Source organism: Canis lupus, chromosome 32 (genome assembly GCF_011100685.1).
Source record: "Canis lupus familiaris isolate Mischka breed German Shepherd chromosome 32, alternate assembly UU_Cfam_GSD_1.0, whole genome shotgun sequence".
Taxonomy (NCBI): domain Eukaryota; kingdom Metazoa; phylum Chordata; class Mammalia; order Carnivora; family Canidae; genus Canis; species Canis lupus.
In genome coordinates this window covers 24599518-24609079 of record NC_049253.1, presented here as the reverse complement: position 1 = coordinate 24609079, position 9562 = coordinate 24599518, and the positions used below count along the sequence as shown (strand labels likewise).

At 42.2% G+C, this 9562-nt stretch overlaps 1 protein-coding gene across 3 annotated transcripts in view; it reads left to right on the top strand.

Annotated features, from left to right (window-relative positions):
* Window positions 1–1150: 1150 nt before the first annotated feature.
* The window catches only part of GRID2 (glutamate ionotropic receptor delta type subunit 2), a 1471756-nt gene continuing 1463344 nt past the window's right edge, over window positions 1151–9562 (top strand). For all 3 annotated transcript variants that reach the window (XM_038582129.1, XM_038582130.1, XM_038582128.1), the window contains exon 1: window positions 1151–1707. In XM_038582129.1, the coding sequence (XP_038438057.1) occupies window positions 1620–1707 (88 nt within the window). In that variant the 5' untranslated portion in view covers window positions 1151–1619. The remainder of the gene's footprint in view (window positions 1708–9562) is intronic.

Genomic DNA, 9562 nt, shown 5'->3' with positions numbered 1-9562 from the left:
AATGTACTACTCAATGTAATACTTGGATCAAATGTTTCACTGAAGCCTGTATTTTACTTAATTACTACATTTTTAAAAATTTCAAGTTCTTCATCCGTTATCCTGATTGCCTAAAAATACTCTGGAGAGAGAGAGAGAGAGAGAGAGAGAGAGAGAAAATCACCGTATAAAAAATAATTAGCACGTCCTCTCCTTTTTATAACTTTATAATTGAAATCTCATTAAGAGCTTTCTAGGTCTCTTTTTCCCTTAGTGACCAGGTGTCCCTAATTTGTTTTTATCCACTGTGACTAATTCCAGGCAAAGGCTAGAAAAAAAGTCTAATACCTGTTGGAGAACAGCACTAGCAAGGTTAAATAAGTGGGGTGGCCTTTTCAGGTTGCCTTCAACCTCCTAAAAAACCAAACCAAACCAAACCAAACCAAACCAACCCAGAAAGCTTCAACGCGTTCTTCTCTTGGAGTCCTGCCTTTTCCTCGGTCCCAGCCGGAGATTCCAAGGGAAACGAGAGCACTGTTTTGTTGCTCCCTTGGATTGCAGATAGGGGGAGGAGGTGGTTATTAGAGAGGAGCTCTTCCTCTGCCGGTTCCCCCCGTCTCCGCCTGACAGCACCGCTCCCCGGCGGGCTCGCTCCTTCTCCTAGGTGATCCATTTCTAAGCAACGTGGGGCTAGCGCTGAAGCTGCCAGGCTCGCTGCCCGCTCGCTTCCTGCATCCCGCCGGGCCAAGCGCTCCACCAGCCTCCCGCGGCCCGCAGGCTCTGGCTCCTCCGCCGCCCGGCCCCGCTGCTCGCGCCCGGCGCAACTCCCCCGCCGCCGCGCCCCAGCGAACCGGCTCCCCGGGCCCGCCTCGCCGAGCTCCGCTCCCCGCCTCGCGCAGAACAGGCATTTTCTCTGCATTACTATCTGCATTACCTTGAAGTTCACTTTTACTACCCCTCTCGGAGAGGGCTTTGCTCCCTTCCCTGTTGGAATCTGGCTGCTCCGCCTGGAATCTCCTAATCTTTCCTTTCCACTTAGATTTTATTTTGGCAGCGAGGACAAGTGATTCTCTGCGGGCCGTTGGGGCGGGGGCGGGGGGCGCTTTTTTTTTTTTTTTTTTGGTTGGGGGAGGAGGAGGGGAACATCCGGCGTGGTGGTGGTGGTGGCGGGGGGAGGTGGTCTGTTGGAAGTTGCGGCGGAGCTGGGACTGGAGACCCGCGGCCCCGGCGCAGCGATGGGGATGGTCTGAGCTCCAGCCTCTGCCCCTGCCCGAGAGCAGCCGAGGCTGGTTGCATTTTTTTTTTTTTTTTTTTTTTTTTAAAAGCCAAACTGCAAACAACTCTGGCGATGCCAAAATTCCCCTCCAAGTGACACGGCTTTGCGAAGGAGGTTTCCTCAGGCTGGGCTCTCTTACTCGCTCTGCCATCATCAGCGACGATTAAAGGCTTTGCTCTTGGCGATAGGAATTTTGAAAAAAAAAAAAAAAAAAAAAAGAAAGAAAGAAAGAAGAAAGAAAAAATAGAAAAAGCTGCTCTAAAGTCTATCGTGACCTCAAACTCTTCGGGCTGTTTTTTTTTTTTTTTTAATATATATATATTGAAAGAGAAACCATCCTAAAAGAGATTCAGCGTACGAGGAGATGGAAGTTTTCCCCTTGCTCTTGGTTTTGTCCATCTGGTGGTCTCGAACCTGGGACTCGGCGAATGCGGATTCAATTATTCACATCGGTAAGAGAGGGCAGGTGTTGCCTGTGGGTACTTTGAACGTTTGGGTGCGCGAGGGCTTCCCTTTGCCTCCCCCCTCCGCCCTCCTTGTGGCTTATTGGCGCCGGCTTCGGTTTATTGCCCCTTCATGCTAACCTCCCCTCGCACTTGTCCAGTTTTCTGGCAGGATGTGGGTGCTCGAACCTTGACTTGGGCCGTTGTTTCGCGGTGAACCGTGCCGTGAACTGGGTGCTTGGGGGGGTCTCGAGTCTACCCCCCCCCCCCCATTGTGCGTGTGCGCCGGGCAAGTGGAAAGGAGTTTAATCGACTCTACCTTCCATATGCTTTCCCGGATGTGCATTTGCTCTATTAAAAAAAAAATATAAATATAAATATATATCTATAGATCTTTAGGGGAAAGAAGAGGTGTCACCTGTGAGGCAGAAACTGGGGTGAGAGGTGGGGGGAGCTGCTTTCGGATCGAACAGGTGGTTTCGCAACGTGAGCGGGCTGCGTTCAGCCGCAGCGCGGTGCGATGGAGACGGGGAGCCGGCGGCGCCCCCAGCCCGCCGTTCCCCTCCGGGTCCTCCCGGCTTTGCGGTACTCGCGAAGGGGGCGGCAGGGGCTGGCGGCGGGGCGGCCGAGGACGGGGAGCCGCGCGCCTCGCGGCTTCGCACACTCGCCCCCCGGCCTGGCTCGGCGGCGACGCTGGCCCCCGGGCGCACGGGAAGCGCGGGGCGCGCTCGTGGGCCGCGCTCGTGGGCCGCGCTCGTGGGCCGCCCTGCAGACCCCTGCCTCGCCGCCGAGTCGCCGCGCAGGGCCGGGAGCACGGGCGCTGGGGCTGCGGCCGCGCGGCCTCACTGCACGGAGGGCGCCGAGCCGGCTCGGGGATGCTCGTGGCCCCACCTATTGGCAACCAGACGGGCCGGGACTGGCCGCGGGCGGGGGCGCGGGCGGGGGCGCGGGCGGGGGCGCGGGCGGCCGGGGGCCGCGCGTCATTATCATGCACAGCGCTCGCGGCTTCGGGCTCCAGCTCTCCGCACTCGCTAATCCGTGAGAGCCGAGTGCAGACGGGCTCCCGCAGCCTTTCCTGCGTTAATGCGACGATTTCCTTTTCGGAAATTCGCGTCCGCGGGCCAGCGAGGTTCATTTGCTGGGATGAAGAGAGACCCCGCTCCTGGGGGACTGTTCTGGGCACGGGGCTCGTCCACAAGGCTGGGTGGTCTCCACATTGAAGCGACAGATGGGTCTCAGCATCTCCTTTCGGCCCCCTGCCCCTCCCCTGCTCAACACACACGGACACACACGTGCACATGCACACACACGCGCACGCACACACACACACACACACGCCACAGAGTCCTGGAAGGGAACCTGGGAACCTGCTTCAGGTGGCTCTTGTGCCCGTACAAGCGCGGGGGTGGGGGGGGGGGTCCTTCTGCCCGGTGTGTGCCTCCGGGGCGCCCAGCCCCTCAGCTCCAGGGGACTCCTTCTGGGTCTCAGGCTGTCTTTGTAAACACGTCTGCCACTCTCTGTCATTTATCTCAACAGACCCATACATGTCTCTGCGTAAGGGGGGGTGAGGTCAGGATTCACAAGACCTTGAGCTTAGGCATTAAGTAAATGAGGCACCAGACAGCTTTTAGGTGCTAGATCACGTCTTGCCTGGGGGCTAACCGGGCCTGTGGGCTTAGAACTTTTCAGGGAGGAATTCATGGTCTGATCCAGGGGTTCCGTAACGTTCTGATAGAATTCAGAAAGGAACTGTGCTCCTCTTAAAGAAATGACATGCATGTATGTCCAGTGGTAAAGGACTGGAGCAGGATGAGGACATATATGACCACGGTAGCTTTACGTTCATTTTATGATTAGGGGTTTCTTCATGCCTTACGCTCTTCATCGCTCAGGAGAAAAGGCTTGTGGATAAATGCTTATTTTATTGTTTATTCTGCGGTGTGCAGGATAAATATATTATTTGCAAACACCTACAGCGCTTTGCTGTCCTTTACCAGATGACTACTGTTTTACCATGCAGTCTGATCATCTGTTTCTACATAGAACACAACTGTTGTATTTTTTTCCTTTGCGCTCTGTTGTCTGTCAGTATGACATGGCTTACTTATTTATAACCAGACCAAAAAAAAAAAAAAAAAAAAAAGGTAACAGTGTACAAATTACATATTTCTTTGGAAAACTAGTTGTATGCATGAGCTGTGTATATCCTATTAAAAGGAATACTTATCAGGCAATTTGACTTGAATGCGATTAGCACATTAGGCAAGAGGATGAGCTTGTTTTATAGGCTACCTCATATTACCATAAAGCTAGCAAATTGATAAATGTTTCAAATGCTTCATATCTTTTATGACACTCTGATAAATATTACTTCCCAAATTAAAAAAAAAAATAAGAAAAAAAAGAATGACCAAGACTGATTTGTGTGCAGGTCAGAGGTTAAAAGCCCCTTCTGCTTCCGCTTCTGTACCAGCCAAAGTATAATAAATTAAAAACTGAATGCCCATATTAAAGTTTTAAACCATCAGTTAATATTCATTGGATCAGTTTACCAGGTTGATTAGCAAAAGAGAATTATCTTTAGGAGGTGATTGCCTTCATTTAAATAATTAATGGGAGAAATATGCTTATGGCAAATGTATTATGTCAGGATTTAAGGGATGGATGTGATGAAACTGAAGGCAAAGTGAATATTTCAACTCTAAGGTTATAAGGAGATATGCAGAAATGAAAGGTTTTTCTAGCCTCATGTAGTGTGTTGTTCAAGTAGAAAGTAGCTGCAATATGTAGTTCTGGCAAGCTAGAAAGATAAAAAAGACATTGTTCTAATAGGTTCTTTAAATATTGAACCCTTTCGGTGTTGAACAGAATTATATATAGGAAAACTCCATCCTTCTCTCTCTTTTTTATTTCATGCAGGTAGTTTTTAAAAGTCAATTACATATTTTAAACTCTAATATATTTTATTAAACACATGAGTTCACTACCATGATGAAATATATCATAATAGTTAAACTCCAGTGATTGAAGTGGCAGTGTATTTATTTCAGTAAAAAATGCGCTAATATCATACATAATTACTTTGAGTTTCTGTTAAATCATATTTCAAGATACTTGGTAATTACATACATTTGTTTAAAGCACATTCACAAACATAGTATTTAGAAGTGAATCACCTCGATTGTGATAGTCTTTGCCCCCCAAAAGAAAGGTCTTTTGATGTATAAAATCTATAATTTTGAATTATGCTTTTACTTTGAGCCTGTGCATTGATTGAGTAATTTCATCAGACCCACATTACTTGATTGCTTAGAAGTTTCCTAATGATCTGCATGCTGTAGGAAGAACCAAAAAATCGTGAGTGGAATGGCAATGATACTGTGTTTTATGAGGCTATTCAAAAGTCGCTCTGATTTATGTAGCTAGAAAGCTCGAAAAGTCTTTGAGATTAGCCACGCTGACTGCTATTTTCTTCATACATCAGTCGTTCCACACTCTTTACTCCCTAAACACAACAGGAGTGCAGAGCACTGCTTTAATTAAGCAGGGATTAGGTGGCATTTCCAGTCAACTGCACAGTTTGTGTTTTGCTTCAAATCTAATATGGAGGATCTCATGTTTTAACAGTTTAATGTATGCTCATTTCTTTATCTGGTTCCTGTGCTCACAGAACTGATTGAAATGAGCTATCCTCAATTATGGATCTCTACAAGGATATGCTCAAACTGTAGTTAGTCCTATATGACAAAAATCACTCGCAGAGTTTTGTTGTTAGCAGTCATAGTACAATGCCTCATGCCAACAGGGAATAGAAACAAACATTTATTTATGTTTTTCTCATAAGCACATGATACTTTATCCTCTGAGATCATAATCATTAACTATGATATGTTTCAGAAGCCTAAAACAATGCACGGAATATTTTCATCACTAGAAAGTGCAAATTAAAGTACAAAACTGGTGGGTGAATAAAATGTCACCTTGTTAAAAACAATAATAGATGGCAGGTTTGAAGCAACATTTTTCATGATTTCTGCACTGAGAAATATGGAATGTAAAAGTATTTCCAGAAGATGTACTGTGTCTTCTACCAACATGTTTCTTTTTCAGCCCTTCTCATTAATAGCCCCCAGGGGTCATCAAGAACTCCTTGCACCGAATAAGATATCTCAATGATCGAAATTATCCCTTTATTATTTGCAGTGGTTGTTTGCTCCCTGTGTTATGGATAACGTAGAGTGTGAACTTCTAGAGTGTATGAACAATAGTTTATGAATTTAAAGTAAGGGTATACTTTACTGTTCTTTTCTGTATCCTTAATACAGTTATTTGAGGCATAATTCAGATGTGCATTAAGTTAGACAGTGTTATTAATCAACAGTATCAACTATGACATGACTAATAAGCCATTACACTAAGGACCTTTGCTTTCTACTCCAAGTGAAGTGTACACCCAATAAATATCTCCTAAATTGTAATTCAAATACGAATAAAAATTGAAGTTACTAACTTTCAACTTTTTAAACAGTAAAAATTTTAATTTTATCTCAAAAGATATTGTAATTTTAAAACCACGCTTTCTAATCTGGAAGTTTTCTTCCCCCCTTCCTTCACTTGCCTATGTTATTTTACTCTTAAAAAGTAAAGTATTTGGTATTGCTTTTGGATTTTCATGATATTTCAGATTATAGACAGCATATTGGTGAGTAGCAATACTTACACAGTTTTACTGCAAATATAATGCTTATTAGAAAATACGTTTATGGCTATAAAGATAGCTTTGCCATTAGGTGTCACTGCATTCTGAGCTGTTCCTTTGTAGTCCTACTTGAAAACCACATGAGATACGTATTTTTTAATTCTCAGAAAAAATGTCATTCAATGAGGTCTATGATGCTGTAAGATACAGTGGTTTTTATTTTCAAAAAAGAATAGGAAATATTATCCCTGTCTTTTATTTTTATAAAAATTTAGTTCTAGGATGTGACAACATCCTCTATTCTCCAGGTAGATTAGATTGCTAGACTGAATGGTGTAAATTTGTCACAAATTTAAAATACAACAGAAATATATTCTATAATACTTATTCTCTCCATAAAAATCTAAGACACCAAAAATGATACAAATTTGCTTATTATTGCTGCTATAAGCAAATTAGTGGATGGAGCTTGTTAAGCAATTTCTTAACTGTGGTAGTTCTGTTTATTCATGGAACTTTTGGGGTGCCAAACTAAATGATGTTTATAACAACACGAAACACACAGAGCTATGAAATAACATACACATAAGCACAAATACAGATGTATTTTAAAACAATGTTACCCATTGAGTTTTGTGCGTGATCATATATGTTTTCAGATAATTTTGGCTTGATAAATAATAAGTTTTATGTAGTGTAACAATGTCTTCCAAACATATACCACTACCACCACTACCAGTCCCATTGGGCTTGTGTGGTAATTTATACTTTTATAACCAGTATCTGTGGTCACTTAGTAAATTTTGTGTTTATTTAATTTTTTTGAAGAGGTAAAATCTTCCTTCTTGCATGTTCCATTACAAGACTAATGGAGAATGAAACTTAGTTCAACTTTAATCTGATGAATTCGTTTTAATATCAGCAAAATCACATAGAGAATGTAGTTCTAGGTTAAATGAATGAATACTTCATCATATTATTTTAGACCTTGTCTTGCACCAATATTAATTATAGTAAATTAGTTCAAATAATGTATTAATGGGGATGACCGGAATTGCTCAGTGGGGAGCATCTGCCTTCAGCTCAGGGAGTGATCCTTATCTGGGGATTGAGTCCCACATTGGGCCGCCTGCAAAGAGACTGCTTCTCTCTGCCTATGTCTCTGTCGCTCTCTCTGTGTCCCTCAAGAATAAATAAATAAAATTTAAAAAACCCCAAAACAGTGTAATTAAGAATTTAGAGGACAAATAAGCAATCAGATGGATATCTAAAGGATAAGGGAAAATACTAAAGTAATTCTGGGATTGATTATTATGTGGATTCAAGTCATTTACATTAGTGAGTTTTAGCATTTGGGTATGGACACAAATTTCAAATGACTGTGAATTACATGGTTGGGGGGATGTTAGGACATAGTAAAAAATGTTCTGGATTTGAATTTCAAGGGTTTGGGACAAAGTACAAATTTTATCAATGGCTAATTGAGCAAAAATGAAAGTTATCCCTTTAAAAAATATATTTATTTATTTTAGAGAGAGAGAGAGAGTGCTCAAGTGTGTGCAAATGGAGGGAGAGCAGAAGGAGAGGGAGAGCAATCCTCCAGCATACTCCCCACTGAGTGTGGATACCCATAGGGGGCTCAATCCTGGGACCCTGAGATCATGAACTGAGCTGACATCAAGAGATGCTCTCTTAACCAACTGAACCTAGAAGCCCTAGGAAGTTACTTTCTTTACTCTTCATTTACTATCAATGCTAAAACAAAATTTAGACTAATTTTCATTTAACCTCTAAAATTATGTGAACTAAAATGAAAACACATTCCTATATTTGAGGAATTGGAAGAAGATATACAATCAAGTGTGGTTCATATATCTATATCTAATAGCTAGGTTCAGAGTGAATTTAAAAGAAGAAAATACCAGAGGAAATAAATGGAGCATACAATCTTAATCACTCAAATTGAAATTTTTGGGGATATGAACAGGAATTATACATAATATATGTTTATCAGATATTCTAGATAACTCCAATGTCAGACTGAGAGAACTGGATTTGTTTTTTGTTTTAGATTTCGTTTTTGTTTTGTGTAGTGTTGGGGCTAAGGTGTTCCGTTCAGAGCTACTCTTATACCACAATGCTAATGCTTATTAAGGTTGATGGAGGAATGAGTAGTCTTCTGTTCTAACCTGAATAGACTACAATAGCCTTTAGAATTTATAAACTCAAAGCACACTAGTAATATAAACATATGTCCAATATCACTCAATGATACAGAGTATAAAGGAAATAGCCAGTGTTTCTTCAGTGTTCTTCGTAATTTTGGATTCCTGCTCCAGGTGCTCTGGCTTTAACTCTACTGTTGTCAAGTGGTTATTAGTGTGAAGCTGAGGCTGGGTGATCCACTGAAAGCTTCCTTGAGTGAATAGAGGGAAGGCCAGAGCAAGCACAAGAAGCTTAGTATAAGGCCTGCCTGTGTGTGTTAAGAAATTTTAGATCTCTGTAGTTAAGTTTCTTATTAACAAATACTTTCGCTCAAAAAAAATTTAAGTAATTAATTATATTAAAATAGGAATTCTGGGGCATCTGTGTGGCTCGTGGTTGAGTGTCTGCCTTTGGCTCAGGTCATGATCCCCAGGGTCCTGGAATGGAGTCCTGCATCAGGCACCCCACAGGAGCCTGCTTCCCCTTCTGCCTATGTCTCTGTGTCTCTCATGAATAAATAAATAAATAACAATCTTAAAAAATAGCAGTTCTTACACTTTTTCCTTTATCCCTAAATAATTCAAAGTACTATTTTAAAAATAAGTTATTTTATTGGCTTACACCTGAGTTTTAGGTGGTAACCTTATATGAGACGTTTGCTTCATTGTCAAAATCATTATAATTCTAGAAGTTAATAATCCTGAAACTATGTGGCAAGGTAGGAATTACTAACAACATGTATGTATGCTAATTGGGAAAATGTTTTTCCATTCAGTAAATGTTTATTCTGAATTTACTCTCTATGACATACTGTTTTTAGGCTCTGGAGTTAAGATATTGAACAAGTAAACTATGTCTCTTACTCTGTAAGTTAAGGAACTTACATTCTCAATGGGAGAGGCAAAAACAAGATAAACTAGAATCTATATGTTTTAATGGTAAATTGTGTGAACAAAAATG